The sequence below is a fragment of the Strix aluco genome, chromosome 3 (genome assembly GCF_031877795.1).
Source record: "Strix aluco isolate bStrAlu1 chromosome 3, bStrAlu1.hap1, whole genome shotgun sequence".
NCBI lineage: Eukaryota > Metazoa > Chordata > Aves > Strigiformes > Strigidae > Strix > Strix aluco.
Genome location: NC_133933.1, coordinates 85,986,470 through 86,009,157, shown reverse-complemented (window position 1 = coordinate 86,009,157; position 22,688 = coordinate 85,986,470). Strand labels below are relative to the sequence as shown.

The following is a 22,688-nucleotide window of genomic DNA, read 5'->3' as shown; positions in this document are numbered from 1 at the left end:
TGGAGAGTTTGTCCAAGTAATAATGCACATTATCTCATTAGTACATACAAGGCTGGGCAGAACTCCCATCTGAGTGGGACTGCTGTATAATTGTGTGTTTCCCCATCACGCATCTGGGATACCCAGACTGACAGGGTTGGGTGAAAAGGGATTCATAGTCAAGTTAACCCTCTGGTATATATGCACCTGAGATATGGCTCTAATTACACAAGCAATGATTAGTCACCAAATTTGAAAAGACTGAAGCTCTGTTCTAGTTCACAGGCAGCATTCTCACTTCAGGGCTGGTATAATTCAGATTTCCTACACAGTAAGTCATACCAGCCCTTCTGGTAAATCTGCAACAGAGCTATTTGACCAAGACTGAAGAAAGGAGCAGGCTTTAAGAATTGCTATGCCTTGGTTTGCTCTGGTTTCCCCTGGGCCAGGATTCAGTTTCATCTTTGTGCTGAAGTGCTTCATCTCACGTTCAGTGAAGCTGCAGACGAACAAAGCATCTCCACAAAGCAGCTGCTAGACTAGTTCCTAATATTCCCTGTCTTTGCGAGTTACTCTGAAGCTGTTTCTCCTTAGTTATGGCTTGCCTTAGTTTCGAGTGAAAACCTAAGATGGCAAAGGTCTAGAGTGCTTTTCTCAATAGTAAGTCATGCATTGAGGTCAGATTTCAGAGCAGAGGTGGTCAAAAAGAAAAAAAATTATCAGAATGCCAGATGTTTAACATCTCTTATAACTAAAGAGAAGGAAAAAAAAAGAAGTAAAAAATATCAAAACACTTTCCTACTCCTTTGGCAGTCCAAATTACCTGCCAATCTTTTGCTTTACATATAAAAAAGTTAAAGCTGTAACAGTAGACCAACATTTTTCACAAATACAAAGGTTTTCACTTTAAAGGAAAGGTCAACAACTTGAAAAGGCTGTGAAACAATATTCCAGTCTAGAGAATCCACGGTTAACACCCTTCTTGTTGAACTTGCTTAATTAGAAATCCCACAGAATAAAAGATCCAGCCTAGAACAGCTTCAAGCCGTACTCTTAAAAACAAGGCTTGGCATGTCCACAGCAAGAAACTGAGCAGGTCTGGAGTGGAAATTTAAGAATGTATGGTAAAGTACATTATTACTCACATTACTTTCTCTAGCTAACTAAGAGAAGTGTTGGGGACAAGTTCCTCTAACTCTTACAGATGTTCTAAACATAAACATACAATTTATGGGGATAAAAAGCTTTGCTTAACTATGGGAACACCAAAGAGTGGAACCAAAAAGAGGAGAAAACAAAGGGGTTACCTTAAAAAAAACCACCAGCAACCTTTCCTTTGGAACCCTAAAAGGATGAGAAAATGCCTGTAATTCATACCACAGGCTTCACTAATACAACACATTTGCTCCACTTTTTCCTTCCACTCTTTGTCTCTTCTTGCCGCTCATCATAAATTTTGTCCATTTTCCCAACTCAATAATAGGCATTACTGGCACTTCTGGCAAACAACTTGAAAAGTCACAAATCAAAGCAGTGGGCCTGGAGTAGCCTACTCCTGGGCACAGCCCAGAAACGGGCTAGGTGGGGAACAGTAATATCCTGGAGGCAACATGTGGGGTGCAGAATGTGCTGGTGCACGGCAGGCGCACAGTTGCCCTGGTCTCCCTGTGCAGTACAACACAACCCTTTTGTGTGGACAGGCTGGACCTATTGTGCCCTAAAATAATTACTGGATGTGGTGAGCACCTGTGGAAAAGGAAAGGAGAACGAGTTTGCATCTTCTCAGCCCCACCGAACAGCTGGCAAGCATGACCCATGATGCTTATGCAGATATATGGATTCTGAATGGGTAACATTGACTGTCAGCCAAAACAGAGATAGAAATTGGCACACTGCGACATTACTAAGAAACAATAAGATACTAATTATGAAAATTGGATACCTATAACCAGAACAGAAGGAATAGAATGGTCTAAGTGAACAAATCTGTGGTTATGCCCACATCTGGCACTATAGCATCCGTATACTTTCTATAACACATTAGCTTTGAAATTTAAAACTGGTTTATTTAGAAAATAAGGGGATTGGCATTGGTTTTGCTCCTACGTGAATGGATAACACTTCAAATTGATATAATTTGTTACTGTCTTAACACAAAAATAGGAATGTCTATTATTAGCACATCAAATCAGAAGGGGTAGAAAGGAGGTTAGTGGCAGGAAAAGACAAGTGCTGGCAACCTCCACTTTCTCAGCAGTGGAATAAAACCACAAAAGCAAGGGGAGGGAGAGCAACTTTTGTTCATTATTTTTGAAATTTATAAAAAATATTCCTGTTAGTGTTTTATTACTTTTTTTCACCAGTTGTTACCACCACAGTTGCATTTCTTTTAATCTAACTGGTCAAAAATACCTGATTTAAAAAAAAAAAAAAAAGTAATTTATAGGAATGGGACAACAACATTCTTCTCACTAGCAAAGTAATTTTTGTTATATTATCACGTGGTAATGTATTGTAAGGTTTTTTTATAGAAAACAGATTTGAGATGACCAGAGATCTAAAGGTGTCTGCAGAAGCTTGCTTAAACAATAGCCTACCTACTTCTACTGCAGATTCCACCATCAGACACAAAAGCTATCAAAAACATAACTCCCGACATACATCTCTACACGTTGCAATGCTGAATCAATTGCTGCTCACAATATCATGACAAATTATGAAGTCACGAAACAGATTTAGGACATGTGAAATAGACTGCAGTTACCATACACTTGTGAGAGTTTCACCTGCATTAGGCTCAATTACCTGTGTCCAAACTATGTTAACATTAAATGCTCATAAACAGCTGTACAGAAAAAAAAGTAACAATATTTAGATAATCTGTAAACTATTAAAACTTCCTAAAAATTACAGATAATAAAAAAAAACTTGGAAAAAACCTCATGTAACTGTTCTCTGGTTTATATCACTGCATGGAGCACTTCTAAATGAACAAAAAAAATCAAAATAAATGAATTAAAAAATCTTATAATTACTAAACTACAAGGAAGAAAAAAATAACCAAAATAAAACCATCATTTTATTATTTATAAGATGTCATGGGATGAAACATTATAAACCAAAAGCTGACGGGGGCAGGGGTGAAACCAAACAACTCAAGAATGCCTCGTTTTATCATTTATATCTAGCCTACAAAACTGAAACACTGACAATAAGCTTAGTTACAGTATCTGTCTGGTAAGAATGAATGTTGTCCTTTGGAGCATAACTTGGCCAGTTAAAATGTATTTTTATGTGAACAGAAGGGGCCTCTTAATTTAGTGTTAAAAATACTCTGCTACAGAAAATATCTTCCTTTTTCTAAGCACTTTAAAAGAATTGCTGATGTCAGGTTAAGTAGAAATAGCAAATATTTATCCTCACATCAGGGAAGGATTAGAGACCCAGAACAGGTTACAGATTTTTTTAAAATGCATTTTATACCTGATAAGCTTTGTGACTGATGCCATATACTAATGGATTTGCTCTCATCCGTACATAAAGATAAGTGTAACTTATCCACTTTACTGCTTCTTCCACATTAGTTACTGTTCCAAGAGCAATCTGGAAATAGGAAAAGAGACAAAATTAAATGTATATGTTACAGCTGAACATAAGTATTTGGCTGAAAACATATGGAATTCAGAGCATTAGCACTAGATTAAAGAAAGTGTCAGTATGTTTCTAACTTAAATTATTTTAACATAATCATAGAGCAGTAACTTGAACCATTTACACATCTTCAACTTATAAACATCTAGTAACATGGTATGTTCTGTGACATAATATTATACAGTGACCCACATGATCTTTCCTATACCACTTATGATTTTTACAATTAAAAGATGATACTGAGCAAACTTGTTATAAAAAAAAGACAAACAAAACAACGTAATTCTTTAGTAAATATGCTCAGGATAATTTAAAGAAGATTACCCTTAAAAAAAAAAATCTCTAATTTTCCTTACCAATATAAAAGCACTTTCTGGTTCAGGTCCTAAACCAAATGATACCAACAATCTTAATGATTTTCTTCATCATGCCCTCATATTTGGCAATCTGTTTATACACAGTTTTTACAAATAGTTTTCTCCTTTTGTATGTGGCACAGGTACCTGCTACATTTTTGTTATACCAAAATGTAACAAAACTGAACAGGTAATACACACATATATACATATATTTATTTATTTTCCAAGGCTAAATCAGGTATACCAAAACAATTTTCTTACTAAGTGACTTTTTTTGCTAATTCAGCAGTTTTATCACCAGATTATTTACCACACACACATTTTTACTCGATAACTTCAGCTCTATTTTGTATTCATTACATTCATGAGAAGCATTTTACCATTTAATTGCAGTTAACCTGATTTTACCAGGAGAATTTAGTATTTCCTACATGTCCCATGAACAAACATTTTTTGCTTGTTGCTGGTTGTTTAGAAGAAGCAAAAGGCCCTCTCACTGAATTTTTGTGATCCATTACTACATTTTTAAGTTATTTTTGTTTTACTGGTGTTTGGATTTCATATAAACATTCCACATGACTTGGCAAAAATTAAAAAAAATTCTCTACAACTGTAAGTGATTTCATATGCACGTTCAGATCTAATAATAATATTCTTTTTGAAATAACATAAATATCTAGTCAAAAATAATAATGCAAGCCGTATCTGCCTTGAGTTAAAATAACTTAAATCTGGCAAAACCTTGTTGATAGCAATGACTAATAGCATGGAGTAACTCTGAGCTTTGTCTCACACGTTTTTCAAGTGATATTTTGTTCTTCAACAGCATAAGGAGGTTGGGGGAAGCCCCATTGTGTTGTTTTTCAAAGTATGTATCTACATAATGCAGTGAAGTAGCTACAAAAACATTCAGTTCTTCATAGACTACTACAGGGTAAACATCTAAAACAGCCCTAAGGTTATTAGTACTCAATTTGCTACTCAGCTTAATTTCAGCATTTGGTTTCCATGATTCAAATATCTTTCAGTACACAACTTGAAGTAGCATAACAACACAGTTCAATAGTAACATTTTCCCCCAAACAACTACTTTCACAGTCACGAAAAGGTAAAATTCTCATTACCAAGCACAGTGAAATCTGATAATTAAAAGAAAAAAACACCCACATTTTTTTTGCATTTGTTCAAATATCTGATTTTATTACTTACAAATTAATTATTTTTGTAAGTTAAAAGTAAAACTGAGGGGGAAAAAAGTGATTATGAAATACAGTTGGGCTTCAGATATGGTTGTGAAATCTAATACTGTGCTTTTCTTCCTCCCCCAACTTCAATGAATATTCACTGAATAATATGCAGAGACAAAAAAAAAAAAAGGCAACTTCTAAATATTTGCTGCCATCTAGTGTTCAAGTAAAGTTCTTATGGACCGTTTGAAAATTTATACCTCTGTTAAAACAAAATGAATGATGAAAGTTATCTTATTAATACAAGATTAATTATGGAATAAATTATTTACAAAGTTAGAAAAGGACCTCTGTTAAGACCTAGGATATGTAGTAGTCATAAATCAACAAATAGACAAGATGATACTTTATTAAAATAAAACTTCTAAATTTTCCAGCATTTCCTCAACCACGTATTAGATATTTAGTTGCAGAAGGAATAATCAATGAGTAGTAATATTTACTATGCTGACATTGTATTGTCTGATTGCACCAGTCGTCACAAAACACCTTTTTTTTTCTTAACTGTTGAAATACAAATAATTGTGCTGCACTCACAAAATGAAAACTTGAGTACTATATTAATCCAACTCACTGTGTCATTTTAAATGAGAAAAATAATGAGCATCAGAAATTTTCAACTAATTGTTCAATGGCTGATGTCACCATCACCAAGTGATGTGCTTAGTAATATTCTGCATTTTCATTAAATATTTTTTTATTACAGAATCACAGAATTGTCTAGGTTGGAAAAGACCTTGAAGATCATCTAGTCCAACTATTAATCTAACACTGCCAGTTCCCAACTACACCATGTCCCTAAGCGCTATGTCAACCCGACTCTTGAACACCTCCAGGGATGGGGAATCCACCACCTCCCTGGGCAGCCCATTCCAACGCCTAACAACCTGTTCTGTAAAGAAATACTTCCTAATATCTAGTCTAAACCTTCCCTGGCGCAACTTGAGGCCATTACCTCTTGTCCTATCACTTATTACTTGGTTAAAGAGACTCATCCCCAGCTCTCTGCAACCTCCTTTCAGGTAGTTGTAGAGGGCGATGAGGTCTCCCCTCAGCCTCCTCTTCTCCAGACTAAACAACCCCAGTTCCCTCAGCCACTCCTCGTACGACATGTGCTCCAGACCCTTCACCAGCTTTGTTGCCCTTCTTTGGACACGCTCGAGTCATTCAATGTCCTTTTTGTAGTGAGGGGCCCAAAACTGAACACAGCAATCCAGGTGTGGCCTCACCAGTGCCGAGTACAGGGGTAAGATCACTTCCCTGTCCCTGCTGGCCACGCTATTTCTGATACAGGCCAGGATGTCATTGGCCTTCTTGGCCACCTGGGCACACTGCTGGCTCATGTTCAGCCGGCTGTCAATCAACACCCCCAGGTCCCTCTCTGACTGGCAGCTCTCCAGCCACTCCTCCCCAAGCCTGTAGCCCTGCTGGGGGTTGTTGTGGCCAAAGTGCAGCACCCAGCATTTGGCCTTATTGAAACTCATCCAGTTGGCCTTAGCCCATCGCTCCAGCCTGTCCAGATCTCTCTGCAGAGCCCCCCTACCCTCGAGCAGATCAACACTCCCACCCAACTTGGTGTCATCTGCAAACTTACTGAGGGTGCACTCAATCCCCTCGTCTAGATCATTAATAAAGATGTTAAACAGGAGTGGCCCCAAAACCAAGCCCTGGGGGACACCACTCGTGACCGGCCGCCTGGATTTAACTCTGTTCACCATCACTCTTTGGGCCCAGCCATCCAGGCAGTTTTTTACCCAGCAAAGCGTGTGCCCATCCAAGCCTCGAGCAGCCAGTTTCGTCAGGAGAATGCTGTGGGAAACTGTGTCAAAGGCCTTACTGAAGTTAAGGTAAACAACATCCACAGCATGCTATCCCACAGACTTTATCAAGTTGCACAGTATTTCAGAGGAGGTGTTTTTGGTTTTCAAAGATGTGTAAACAGATATAAGTAGCATGGCTTTTCGGGGGTAGTTTTTGAAAAATTAAGTTTTTTTTCTCTGATATTTCTATACATATTAGAAAAGGGCATAAAAATATTACTGTTAATATACAATGTATGCATTATATAACATATAACATAATATACTGTATTTTTTCACAAGAATGTTTAATTGCAAATATATTTGTATAATTGAGTCAGATTACATGGATGAAAAATTTCTATATATGAATCAAATATTTGTTGTTAAGGTTAAGAGACCAAGGTATCTTTTTAACAAACTGTTTGCTTTGGAAACTAGGGTACTTTGAATTACCATTTCAGCATCTGAAGTGATTATGGTGTTAGTCCTGTATGGGTTTTGAAATAATTTCTTAATGCTACTAGAATTGTCCCAAGTGGGACAGAATCTCCTCCAGTCACACATGACCAAAGGACTATTTACACGTACAACTGAACTACATTGTCATTCTCTGTTAACGCCAAATAACTTGTCTACTATCTGGACACAGCACAAAAAAGTGAGGGGAGAACGGATGAGGTTGCTGGTCTCATGCAGGTCAGGGCCCTGGACACCCAGGGAGAAAACTTCCACTTCCTCCCAGCCTGCGCTTTGCCCCATACCCAGATAAGCTGTTCAGTCACCCAGCTCTTGAGTAATTTTTTCGGAAAGGCGTTGAAGGAATTCTGTATCTCTTCTGAGAACCGCAATAGTTGCCACTCTTTCAAGGCAAAAACTAGATCAAGAGATTTGTCCAAGCTAAACAAGTCCCCACCTTTTACATTCCTTGCTTCACCACAAAATCAAAAGTAAATGCAAGGAAAGGCACATCCCTTGGGGAACATATACCTACCGTCCAGCACTGCAAATTCTCTCAGTTTTTAAGCACTCTGGGGAAAGAAGTCATCCCAGCAACAAGCTGGGGTCCAGCTGTGGATGTCAGGGAGGGCTCTATCAGGTGGAAACAATTAGGGAAGGAATGGTGACCTGCATTGTATGAGCTATTGATGATAGTTCCCAGATAAGTTAAAGTTTATAGTCTAATTAAACCACATCCCCTGCATCTTATCTTTCTTCCTGTATTTCCAGAAAATACAGCCACAGGTATTTTCTGTTTGCCAGCTGGTCAACTGACCCAGGACTTGCTCCTCTCAACTAAGCACCCTAACCAGCTGTTTATTTTATTCCTTTTACATTCCAATATGCCCAGTGGCACATCTTCAGCAGAAAAGGAAAAGGGCATCTCCATGCCTATGTTGATCATCACTGACCATTTACTCTTCTTCTGCTCATTTTTAATAAAAAAAAAACAACCCACCCAAAACTAAATGAAAACTCAAACCAAATCTGCAGGAGAGAATTCTCAGTGGACTGAGGTGCTGAAATACATGTTTAAAGTCTTAATTTGGTGTTAGCTCAATGAAGTTGGGTGTATTTCAGCTTTTCCCACTCTGTAGCTTTCCTAAGAATGAATGTGGTAGGACATCAAGGCCAGCATGCTGTTTCTGTCATTAGATAACAGCAAATGCTGAAGGGCAGAAGGTGGCAATGAGAAGCAAGCACCATAAAAATTTCTCGCAAATTCTTAAACTATTGCATCTCAAGGTCTTTAGTTAAAGGTATTGCCTTTGCATTTGGTATCTTTCAATGGATTTTTATTCCATTTTTGTATGGTTTTTGAACTACTCTACCTTTTAGATACAACTCCATGCAGCAGAGGTCCATAGTCTAATCACCCAGCTGGCATCCCTTTGTGTTTTCTGAACGTGCTACTGACTCATCTCAGCCAGTATTTCCTGGTTCTTCTCCCAGGAGAGAGGCAATCTTTTGCCATGTCACCCATTAGTTCATAAAACTATGTCATATAATCTCACATTTGTCTTTTTTCTTGTCTGAAGCATGCAGGTAAACTACTGGGCTCCTTTCACAGAAGCTCATCTATTCCTTTGCCCATCCTCTCTGAAAATTTTCTGCTTCTAGAAAGTTAATTTTGAAATGGGAATTAGAAATACCCTATTTTTTTTGCATCATTGCTCAAATTTTCCCTCCTGTATCACATAAGCCTAGGTACAAAATTCAAGGCTCTGGTCTCCACTCAGTGATTGTATGGCTAGGATTACATATGGTATTACTCCAAATATTTGAATCATTGCCTCATTCTTACCACCTACCTATTTCTGCCAAGAGACTCTGTCTAGATAAAAGCAACTTCATATTCTTGTGGAAACATGGAGTTTTCCCATATTTCCAACTGCTGCCTTCCTTTTACTAGTTCTTCTTTCAGCTACTGATCTGCCTATAATAAATTAATAATTCAAACAATTCAGAAGTGCTTCTGGCCTTTAATTGGTTTCTCTTTACAACTACAGCATAAGCATTTGGATTTCCTGAATGACTTGTAACAAAAGCAGACTCTGTTCCTAAAATACATCATTTTATTATATATCAGTGCAGATTTCCCAGTGCTAACAACAGGCTCTGTTATGACAAATATGATAGTGGTCATCAGCATACTGTCTAGATTTCTGTAACAAACCAGTCAATAAACAAGTATTTTGTGTCCATATTGTGCTATTGTTACTGTCAAAGGGAGTTTCTATAAAAGATGACCAAAACTAAATATGCTTCCTAAGACTATCTACTGATCAGTATGATGGCCTCTAATTTGAAATGTATTTAGTTTTTTCAGAATGCTCCAGTCTATGAAATAGTCATCTCCAGAAAAACATAATTTCTGAAACACCTGTATCCTTCTCAGAGGATTCCACTAATTTAGATCAAATCAGCATATATAGAAGTTTAGACTGACTCCAATTATAAAGAAATTACGAAGTTACTTTCTAGAAAAACCTAACACATTAGCTCCTTGTAACTGCTCAGTATTGATTTCCTGTAATCTGGTAGGCACTAATTTTTCATGCATGTCATGACAGAAGGATAAGTAACATCACAAATATCAGATAACAAAAAAATGGTGGTTTCATGCCCTTGTTATTCTGTTGCTTTTCAGCATTTTCCATTGCTATTTCTACTAACAACCATTTATCACAATGATTAACAAAATTCTGACTGCATCTTCAGCTGCTGTAACTGTACTGCAGCCACAGAATCTTCAGTAATTTAAAGCCTGTTCTTTCAGATAACACTACCATTACATAAAATCTGAAAAGAAACAGTTGTCTAAACTAGTTTGCCAGTTTTCTGCACTCTTCCCCAAACCCCAAGTCCTGCAGTAGAAGTGCTGAACTTAGAAGTAGTTTTTATTATACTGCACATCACATACTTCCTATGTATCTTTGATTAGATAAGTTTAGATGACTACCTCCTATGAAACAGAATTCTTGTTCTATTTCATTATTTTTTTCTTCTTTAGTTATACTATTTTAACAGGGCAGAAGGATTAACTTCTTAGTTTTACACCTTCAATGTAGCCAGTGTCTACTAGCAATATTTTTCAAAGAACTACTTGGATACTCAATTACTGTTAAAAATTACTAAATTTCTATTGAAATTTCCTCTACTTCTGGAAAGAATTTCAGTAATGTGTACACATCTGAAAAGAAACTACTTAGCAAAAATACATACTTCCCTGGACAAACAAATCTTTTTAGGTAAAAAACTAAATAAAGCTTAATGAGTAGGATTGTTTTTATTGTTGTCAGCCTTATCTAAAATTGCTGCAACTCACTCTTTTTCTTTTGGATAATTTTTAGTGTTTCATAATTACTGTAGATATTATTCTAAGCTCACAGAGCCCCGTCTCCCTTGAATGTCTCGCTTTTTGATACTTTTTTTTCCCCTCTGTTAAGTATCTATTTGGATACTCAATTGGTGCTAGACAATGGTATTTACCTTTCCAAGTCTTCAGTGAATTTTTTTTTTAACAGCTTTTACTCTAGGAGAGTGCTTACTGTTAAATGCAGGGAAAAGGGTGAAAAAAAAAAAAAAAAAAAGAGAAAATATTACTACCTTTAAAAACTGCTGTTAAAATCACGGGCCTGGGAGAAATTAAAATTGCTTTGTATTTTAACAGTCAACTTCAATGTTTTGCTTTGGTGCTAACTGCACCAAAGTCAATGCTAGCAGCAGTTTGGTACCTTAATTTACTATCTAGTACAGTAACATACGGAAACATAAAAGCAGACATTTGCTACACTATAAATAACTTGTTAAGCCATTCCAAACACTTCCTGTGAGATAAATACCTATGAATTTGTAACCTGTACAGTGAAAAAGAAGGAAGGGGAGAAGAATCCTAAAGTGTAACTATAACCAAATACATCTTTTCTTTTGATACTGAAAATAGAATTACTTTTGAATTTTTGAAAATATTTTTCCTCTGCATAAAAAGTTCAGTGAATGTAAATTCACTTGTCCCCTCAGAAAAAACCCACAAAGAAACAAAACCGAAAAAAGCTTCCTTTAAGCTTGCATATAACAATCACCTCTGCTTTCTGGACTTGCTGGAAAATTTGTGCATTTTGGAACTACAGCTCAGATCTGAGGAACAACACACTGCCTACTAAAACCTCTCTGTCTCTGCAGAATATTACACTTTGAAAATTAATAGCTTACATCTCATACTTTCTAAACTAAGCATTCGCAGCCAAGGTGAAAGATAAAGGACTGGAACTCCTGTTTCATCAAGTCAAATCTTCTATTCCTCATATGCAACCACATCTTCCATACAAATACTATCTCTTATTACAAAACCTTCACCATAGAAAAAAATAGACTTCTTTTATCTCCGCTACTGCTAAAAGACAGACTGTTACAGATCTTATATTTCAGGCAACCTTATTTATGAGCAGGGTGATTAATTCTTGTACTGGCATTGGTCAAAATTATTTTTTCTTTTTCTTATTCACTTCTAGTTCCAGCTAGTTACAGAGAGCTGTTTTACCTCCTTTGAATCTTTCTTTAGCCAAGTTAACCAACAAGACTTTTTAGGGTATGTCGGTACCCCACAAAAGCTAAGATTTTCTGCTGGAGCTCGGTGGAAGGAATACTTAAGATTCCTGGTATAAATCAGGTGAGCACATCAGCACATCCAGACACCTTCTAAACAATCTGGAGCAATACAGACCAAGCCTGAAAAAACAGTAGCATATAGCCATGCCACTTGTTTTTCCCAGTACATCAATCATAAAGATCTTCTTTGACCCGATTCACAACAGGTGCTTATTATTCCACTGTCTTTGTAATTCTTCCCTGACCTGAGGGCCTTCTGCGAGATGGGAGGACTAGATTTCTAATATTAAAATAATAAAAGGAGAAAAACAAATCCTTTGCTGTGAAGGAAAGAATATCTAACTCTTTTCTCCTTGTCTACTTCATGTATCTCAAGAAAAAGAACAGAGCTTTTCTATGAAATCTGTCTGGAATCTTTCCTAGGCAAAAGGTACACAGTATCCCAGGACCAGATCTCTCTTTTCTAACTTCTTGGGGTGCTGAACAATAGCTACAGTTAACCTTGGCCTTCACAACCAACTTTAGGATTTAAATTATTACTACTAATGTGTAAGCTGCTACAATCCAATTTTAAAGAACTGAATATCCACCCAGTTCCACTTAGAGAACATTCACAGGTGTCTACCTCCAGGAATATAAGTGTGTTGTCAAAAGGAAATGGTTGAGGGCTCTACACCTGCCCACTTCAAGCATGTCTTCTGTTTATTTTTTCTCTCTTTGTGGTAGAAAGAGGGATAGAAAAATTGAAAATGGCTCCTTTTCCTCACATTTGTCTCTCACGTTCTGGGGGAGTCCAATTTCTCTCTCCCTCCTTGTTCTCGGACCACTCCAGAGGCTAGAGGTAAAGAGGAATAGCTGTGTGTGCAGACAGGTATTAATATCTTCATTCCCCCACATCTGTGTGTGGAAATACTTAGAATACAGTTCAACCTTATTCTGCTTTTGATGTGTGACTGCACTTGGGCAGAGATTTTTCCTGTTAACAGGAACCAAAGAAATAACTTATGAAACCCCTTTAAAAGAAAAAAACCCCAAACAACCAAAATCGTGAATGATCAAACTCAGTCATTTGTAAAGAATCAAGGAATAAATCTTAACATTTTAAAAGGTGACTGTATCAATTTCTTCTCCTTCCCAGAATCTCCTTTTAAAATTATTATTTAGGATTGAATAATGCAAAGACTTTAAAGTGATGAAAAGGTAAAAAATAAACAGAAATATGTAGAGAATTATATAGCACCTATGTAACAAGCACCTTAAAAAACCAAGACTATTCCTAATAGACCAAGTAAATCACAACTTTCAAAGGAATAATGAGTTTTAAGATGTCACTGGAAATTTCAGTTTAGATGAGCTTCTGTACTTATATTGAAAAAATGTCCAGTGCCTTTGAAAAACAGCTTCATTTAAGCATGTTTAAATTTCTGAGGTTTCCTTGTACAAAGTGTCTGTGTGTGCATATAAATATTTTTAATTGGTTACTACAATAGATAGCTTTTGAATCGTTATATTTCAATATGACAGAGGTCAGTACTTTCAATATAACCACAGCATTTTAAGATTTAAACTGAAGCAAACGGGGAACTTTATAATAAACCAGTTCTGATTATCACTGTAAAAGAGAACAAAGAGAAGTACATTATTCTTCCTGTATTGCAGTCAACCATGTGAAGTAAGCTTGTTTATATACAGACAGACATGCTTTAATTTTTTTTGTGGATTTTAATTTGCAGTTATGCAGAACATTTACTAAATTCTAATAAAGCACTTCTGATTAAAAGGTAAATGCTGTGTTTCTACATTTTTATCTTAACGGTATTTTGATCCTCTGTACTACTTCTAATACCTACTACCTTTTGTAAAAGGCCCCCAACATTTTCACGTGTAACAGTTCACTCTTCTTAAACATACACACCTACAGAGAGTAGTCTACAGTAATAATAAAATTTCTGTTTTAGATATTTTAAGTGTGACAATATTGCATTTTTGTTTCAAATAATATTAATCATTTAAAGTTTGCTTGGTTCTCTAAATGAATCAAACGTTACCTCTGCATTTAGGTTATCTGCAAGGCTTTCAAGAAACTGACTTTCAATTGGATTCTGCTGAGTAAGAAGAGTCAGGTAATGACTGAGTTTATCATGAGTTGTAATAATGACGCCTTCTCCGAATTTGTCAAACTGAGGCCGTCCAGCTCGTCCAAATATCTGCATGACATCTAAAATTCCAAGGTCAACAAAGGACCCTCTTTTTGCAGCATATATTTGTGTTCCCTGGTTGAGGAAAAGTTAATAAAAATTAACATAAATACACATGAATATAATCCTGATGAGCTGAATACTGAAATTAGGCAAATATAGCATGATTTCAGAAGTGTACTTTAACTAATCCTTTCATAATCTTTGATATATTTAAATCTTTACTATCCAAACTAGACTCCCAGAGGAGAGAATCAGTTTAATGAGATATAAATAACATTTCAAGTCAACCAGACATTTCCCCTCCAGGCCCAAAACCCACAATAAAGATCTTTCTATCTATGCTTCTTCCAGGTTTCTTTTAAGACAGAATACTCATGTGCAGAGTAATGGAAGCTCTTACCTTAATAACAACAGCATGAGCAGGAAGATTGACACCCCAGGCGAGCGTAGCTGTACAAACTAGGACTTTGATATGTCCATTAGAAAACAAGTTCTCCACCAAACTTCTGTCTTGCCGCAACATTCCTGCATGATGAATACTAAATCCATCTGGAAACAGCTCACGTACCTGCTTATTTCTGGATCTCTGTACCTAGAATGGACAAGCATAAAAATTGAATTCATTTCTAATTATAGTACAAGAAGCACTGTGTTAAAAAAAATTAGGGGAAAAAAATTGAGTATTATTATGAATATATATATGAAGAAGTATTTCTATTAACATCAAACTTTTTATCAACCCCAATGTCATGATTTTCTATAAATGAATTTGACTTCTAGTCTTACTTTCCAAAGAATACAGTTAATTGTTTAAAAGAATACTTTTATAAAAATATTCCTTCACTTAAACAGAGATCCAAATTTACTGATAACCAACATGAACGCTGAAACCAAGAACTCACATATTGCTTTGACTTAAAAGCAACTCTCTCAGGCTATGCAGGCAGCTAGAACAGGCTTAAGGCAGCAGGCCACACACTATACTTAACATTAAGGAGGGGATACCTTTTTCCCACCACCAGCCATTAACATTAAGGAGGGGATACCCTTTCTCACCACCATCAGCTCAGCACAGGTGGATTAATAAATTCACAGTACGGAATCAAATTGTTCATCTACCTCTCATTTTGACCTTCCCCATGTGTATGAGGCTGGGATCTCAGTTTGCAAAACCTCAGGTTCTCCAGCCTCCCACTGTGTACTAGGTCCATAAGTATGTCTAAAGCTAGTGGGTACTAGCTTTACCATGCCTCACCTAAACTGAATATCGACTCAAAGTTAAGAAAAACTAATGAATTTCCCTTCCAAACACTAAACTCTGAAACTCCAATTGCTTTGGAGTGTGTCTTCCAGAAGCAACAGGAAAGGAAAAAAGAAACCCAACCACTTAAAGAGGAAACCCAAACCACCAGAGTTCATGCCATTTTAGCCCAATGGGAACAGTTGTCTTTGTGTTCAGAAACAAGGCTTTGGGCTAAAGCTCAAGTATCACAAAAAGTACAGCTCTTTCATTACAGTTAAGATGACAGGAGGAAAGGCACAGTAACCCTGTTGTAAACTGGAATAAAGGACCTTCAACTAAGCTTATATGAGCTTAAATATAAGGTCAGAAAGCATGCCATATACAATCTCTTTACCCTTGCCCCTGGCTACTGGTTTCTCAGATCTTCATGTTTCAATGTCCCTGATTTGCCACGAACACCTCTGATTTTCCTCTCATCTCTTCTATATTCCTAACTGCTGCACTCACTGCCTTCCAAAATCGATTGCTGCGGAATATGACACCAGGAGGGTTGTGGTAATGACTCTAATCTTTCCCTAAAACAGATTTCTTTATTATCTTTGTCAGCAGAGAATCTATATTTTTCCATAGACCACAAGAGAGTTAAGTATTTTTTTACTATCACTGTATTTTCAGCCCTGTATATTATAATGAACTAATTCTACATCAAATTATTATTTTTTAAAATCTTCACATTTACTAGTATCTGACACACAGCCACTGCAAGTTGACTTAAGGGATACAGAGTGGGTAAAGCAAAGCAGAATGTGGTTCACAGTACTGGCATACTGCCAAACATTAACAATAAATCTCTGCAAACACAGAAATAAATAGGAAGATGGGAATGCAATTATAAAGGAGAACATCAAAAGAAAAATATTGTAGGAAAAACACATTTCTCAGCTTCACAATTATCCAGCTTCTCAGTGTCTGATCTTTCCTGCTTTAGCAGTAATTATTTACTATTCATTTAAAGGGAATCAAACTCAGCTTTTAACTACACATGATTTTTTTGGCAAATTTAATTAACTGCTGTGGTGCTTAAAAATGAATAAGTAAGAAATTGAGAAAGTGGCAGTGCAGTTCATAAAGCTTATTCTTTATGAGCTAGCAAATGGAAACAAGTATTTCATAAAGAACACAAATGCACCAAGGTTTGCATTTATAGTTTATCAACAACAAATCTCACAGAAGACAGGCATAGGGAAAATTCACTTCAGCTGCAAATCTGAGAATAATTGTGACACAGAAATTTGGATTGATCTTGATTACATTCAGAACATGGTGTAAGCATTTAACAGTGTAATTAGCTTTTGTCTTAAAGCAAATCTTCCCATGTGATAAGACAACCACCAGAAATGTCACTCTTTTAGTAGAGCTTGTTGTATTGGTGTTACATGACTATTTTACAGGTATTAACTACTTTTCAAAAAGCACAATTATTCAATATCAAAAAATATACTTTAAATATTATAATCTGTAGGTGGAAAAGCCAAATCTTGTTCTCAAATCTCCACAGTTTAAGAATTACATACCTTCGCTTGTAGCCTGCTTATGTCGTCTAATATGATTGGAAGACAGGGCAACTTACTAATTGGAAACTCAGAAGAGTAAAATCTTGTACTACATATGGAAGGAAACTGTATTTGTTCACAGTTTTAGGAACTACAGTTTCACCCATTAGAGAAAGGAACTTGTGAATATAGGAAAAAGGAGGAGGAAGGGGAACAGTTTGTGACAGAAAACACATTAAGATATGGCAGTGCTAGTCTGACTATAATTAATCTTAAACTTACAAGTTTAAGATTAATCAACCGTTTAAAAATACATAGGTAAACCTAAATGTATCCATATAGTTGCATTTAGAAAGAATATCCACACACTTCTAAAATCTACCACACTCTAAAAATCTTTGAAATATTTAATATTCACAGGTTTTGTCTGTTCTTTTACTGAATCCCTGAAGTGCTAGACTTTCAGGTTACACAGTAACAAGTTTAGAGACGCATTAAATACATTTTTTCCAACACAGAAGATGATGAACTTTTAAAATGAAAAACTCACAGCCCACTTTGACATAGGAAAAAAGCAAATGCTAAGCAAATCAAATCACTAACTATCCTGGATGATTCCATTAACTGCACAGAAATTGAATTAATTTTCTTTCCATAAATTTGTGGGCATTTTAAATTACAAAGATACATGTCAAGTTAGTTCAAGAACAATGAAGTAACCCAATTTTATAAAGTTACACTTGAGACGATAAAATAAAAAAATAAATCCCATATCTCAGTGATGGCTTGGAAGACTGCTCACACAGCATATCCTTTAATGGCAACATATTTGCAAGCAAACGCTCTAAGCTGTTGTGCCAATGAATTGCATGGTTATTCTATTAAATCTGGATTTTAATGGTTGCAAAGACAAAACCAACAACTACTAAATAAGGGAAGAGAAACTATAAAAAGTTATACTACTCCCATCTTGTTCTATTACAGACTAAAAGGTTTTGCTTAAAATTTATACGAAATGTTACTAAGTGCCTCAGGTGTACGGAGAAGTTGTTATTATGAGGTCTGGCACTGGTCTCCTGATTAGAATTGATTTTCTTTCCCCTCCCTTATTGCTCAAGAGGGCTGTAGATTTATGACCTTTGCTTAAATGTGTGTGTGCATCTAAACCAGTATGTATTAAATAAATTCCTAGTTTAGCTTGCTGCCACCTGTATTTCTCCTTTAAATGTCTTGAATTTCATGCAGTTCTTGATTAAGACACATTAAAAACATCACAGACATAGAAAAATGTCCTGCTTAATTTTAATGAGAAGTGAGGCATACATAGCAGAAAAAAAGTTTTAATCAAGCTTTAGGGTATTTCAGCTAAATCCTTAAAAAAGGTAATGCCCTTCCTTACCCTTTTCTTGTATCTGCTATCACAAAGGTATCATCATTCATAAAGACCATAAGCTTCATGCTTTTTGTCTGAACTACCAATACTATGTGAATCAAAGCATGAAATTTTTAATAGGCTTTTAGATACTTTTTTCTTATTTTATCTAAAAACAAAGTAAAAAAGAGTAATAAAGCTCGATTATGAGAAGCAGCTGTCAATAAATTACTTCTTTATAAGTGAAACACCAATTTATGTCTTTTCTTTAATCTCCAATTGCTATACTCATCTAGGACAGACTAAGTAGATGACCACTACTTGGTAAGATCAGACTTTTTTTTCTTTCTGTAAATCACTTATTTTTCCTTTCTGCTTTCTCATTTTGAAGATAGTTTGCAACTTTGAATTTTGGTGTTTTTTCCCGCTAATAACACAGTTTTTACTACAGTGCATTTCCTTCCAGAAATGGCACAGGCTATTCTAGTATTTTTCTCACTATCACCTTACTATAGCAAAACTTCATGCTTGTGACCATAAGACTCAATCATTGTAATTTCCTTTCTGTGGAGTTCACAACAGGGCAGCACTTGCAGTTTGTTCAGAATGGACCATCATATTTGTTCACTGGTTTGAGCAATTCTGAGCAATTTATTCCCATCCTTCATTCTCTGCACTGTCCTGACACCCTGCAAAGTACTGGTTCTTAATTCTGAGGCTTCATTAGCTTCACTTGATAAGTGTCAGTGCTCAGATAGCACAGATATCACAGACACCTAAACCAAGCAAAGGTATCTTTTGCTGCAGCCTTCAATGAAGGGCAGTTTTAATTAGTACTGCTACTGTGTGATGAACACAATTCAATTATTTTAAAATTTTTAACTTTCCTGAAGACATCCAAAAGTGTAATTCTTAGGTTGACCTTCTGAATTGTTTTAAGTTCCAACAAGACAAAAGCCTCCCCTGCCTCATTCATATTAATGATACTGCTGAATCTGCTCTGCTGGCTCATTTAAAGAATACTGATTGTCTTTCAAAACTTATGAGATCAAGGTAAGATGGGAGAAGTCTTCATCCATTCAGGAAGTAAAGGGCAGCTGAGAATGCAGAATGAAAAAAAGGAAGTTGAAGAGTCCATCAGTGGGCTTATTCCTGCTCCTTAAATACAAAAAATTAACATGATTTCAGTATGTATGAGGACCAAGAGAAATAGAAAGAAATGATCAAAAGATTTCACGATCATTCACCATTTTTTCTCTTCAGAATTTACTACATACATATTGCATATTAATTAATCTATAACATAAGTTTTATTCTTTTATTCACAACTGCTGTTTACAAGGAGAGATCAAAACTTAGATAGTGCCAATAAAACCATGAGAAGGGATTTTTAAATATGAAGTCAAAATATAGTAATCTCTTGTTACAGAAAAAAAACCTCATGAGACTCCTTAATATGCACAGTTAGAGCAAACATATGAAATCTGGAGAAAATATTAAACCATGAAGATGAGCAGTAACACTACCTGACAGTTTAGGAAAGTGAACATGAAGAAATACAGATTGGAGTCTAAAGGGAGAAAAAAGGAATGCATTTGAGCTACATTGATTTTACCTGAGAACTCTCCTTTTATGAATTAGAACTTTTATTTGTATTATTCAGCTTGTACTGTCTGCATAATAACAAAGGTATCAGCAGCTGTTTCTAGGACAAGGATGAAGTGGCATGTTACGTGGTAACAGTAAGATTAAATTATTATTTTATTATAGAAGCAAAGAATTAGAAAGAAATTTTCCCTGAAGGGTTTAAAAGTTGACTACATTTCTGTGATAAATATATATTAAACACTTGGTCCTTATCTTGTATTGCCTTTCATGCTGCTTGAGAAACATCATGAAATGGAAAATTATTAGTATTTACTAAACACGTAATAATACACTAAATCATATATAAACAACTTGTCATGAAGCTCTTCTGTAAAGTTATAAATCAGTCACTTTCTAAAAGATACTCAGCAGTTCAATACATTGGATTCAGGTAGTGCTTCTGTGTTGATATGCACTCACATTACTACCCTCGCTCCTTCCTGGGAACAGTAGCATTAGCTTCACTGTCTGTTCACCCTACAGCTGGTTCCTGCGAAGAACCCAAAGACTACCAAGAGCTCTCCTCAACCAAGATGCATGACCTAGCAGATTATTTCTGTATGGATGCAGGCTGACCAATATGCTATTTTACTTAATAAGTATGCATGCTCATTCTCTACCTCTTCACTTTTTTAAGGTATCTAGCTATTAACTTTGTATAGCTATCCTGAAGTAATATCTCTGTCCAACACTTATTCTTTTACTGGGTTATAATTAGTGGGTACCTGGCAAGACAGTATTTGAAGAAGGTAATTCTAGCAAACAAATGTGAATCAGTTTGAATTTCTCCTGGAAGAGTCAATAACCTAATTGTCTCCCTCTGGAGATTTAAGTTCACTGTATTAAAGTTAGAATTGTTTAAACCTATGAGTTACTGATCTGATCAATTTACTGAAATCACCTCAGTAAGTTCTGTAAAGTGCTCCAAAAATACCTCTGAAGGAGAAAGAAAGGAGACTAGTGTGCTTTGCTTAAATGTCTTCCTGTATCAGTGTAAAGATAACAATTCTTTGAGTGCAATCACATCAGGAGCACATAATTAAAGACTAAATTTCTGTACTACAGTATTATAACTGTTTTTCTTCCTCTGTGTGTGTATGCAGACTTCTATTGATTTAGAGTTGTTTCCTGTTAATTTGTAATTTAGAAATACTCATTTAGAATAGGAATCTATCTGTCCTTAGTCCTCAGTAGTCCACAGACAATTTTTTCAGTTGTTGCACTAAAAGCAATTCTCTTTACATGCACACATAATTTTCTGCAGGGCAGAGCTAGCTTCAGTGAAAGTTTAAAAAATATTTCAGGTCTATATAACATACTGGGTTTCTGTAGTTGCTAAAACACAGAGTCACTGCAGAGTGAAATATCAGAGAATACAGTTTTAATGTATTTAAACCACAATTATAAAAACTGTATGAAAAGAAGGGAGGAGAATTTTAGACAATTAGGAACAACTACCAAGCAGCCTATCCAAGTTATGACTGTCTTGTTCTAACATAGTTGTACTTTTTTATTCAAGTGAAATAATGGCCTCTTCAAAGCCATACAATTTTCTTTGTGTATGACTAGCAGTCTTGAGATACGGTTAGATGATTCTTATATTTTAGTACATTCTTTTACTTATCTTTATTATTTAGACTTAGTCGTTTACTTTTCAGCCCAGGTTGCTAACTATTCTACTTTTTATAGGATCAGTGCTTGTAGATGTTCTTTGAAGAAAAAACTTGGGAAGCTGTTGCTCCCTTTAAAGGAAAATGAATTCTGTAAATATGGACCAAAAAGACTTGTCTGCTCTCAAAAGTGAAGAGTGAAAACTTTTAATTTTTCTGCTAATAAAGAAAATACGAATTATTGCTGGAACACTGCTTACACAGTAGTGGTAACTGTTGGGAATTTGAAATCTGGCAATTCAATGATACCCTGATGTACTCTGCATATGACAGATAATACTGTGATTTTTCAAAATAATGCAGGTTTAAAACGTACTTTGCAATTGTGCAAACAGGAACATTATTCCTTATGTCTTTGTGCTCCAATCAGAGAATAGTTTTAAAAAAAATTCTACGAATTATCCTTTTCTTCTCTTTTTGATTCACAGGGAAAGGAGGTGTAAGGCAGAATTTCTGGCACATGTTTCTATTGCCCTGGCCTTACCACACATCATAACCTATTTATTGCACAAGACTGTGTTTCATCCAGTTGGCACATTAGGGAGTGATGACTACCAGTTAAAGAATGGATTGGTATGGTGTCCAGAAATGTCTTGCCTTATTCAGTGTGCTCTTTTTACAGTACACTATGTTACATCATAACAGTCCCATTTTTTTTTTACCTGGAAAGTTACATGGTACATAGAGAATGAAATAGATTCTATGTGAGGAGGAAGAATAGTAATCAGATTAAAAACCTTGAGCAATAGGTAAACATTTAATTTAATCTTTGATTCCTCGGTTCTATAGTCTATAATGCAAAAGATAAAAGTGTTTAGACCTCACTAATGATAGAAACGAAGAAAATTTAGTATT

General features: G+C 35.7%; 1 protein-coding gene across 4 annotated transcripts in view; it reads right to left on the bottom strand.

Moving 5' to 3' along the window:
* Nucleotides 1-22,688, bottom strand: part of ASCC3 (activating signal cointegrator 1 complex subunit 3) — a 288,767-nt gene that overhangs the window by 91,664 nt on the left and 174,415 nt on the right. For all 4 annotated transcript variants that reach the window (XM_074819461.1, XM_074819458.1, XM_074819459.1 and 1 more), the window contains 3 exons: nt 14,749-14,940; nt 14,196-14,420; nt 3,463-3,582 (listed from right to left, as the gene is read on the bottom strand). In XM_074819461.1, coding sequence (XP_074675562.1) covers nt 3,463-3,582; nt 14,196-14,420; nt 14,749-14,940 — 537 coding nt within the window. The remainder of the gene's footprint in view (nt 1-3,462; nt 3,583-14,195; nt 14,421-14,748; nt 14,941-22,688) is intronic.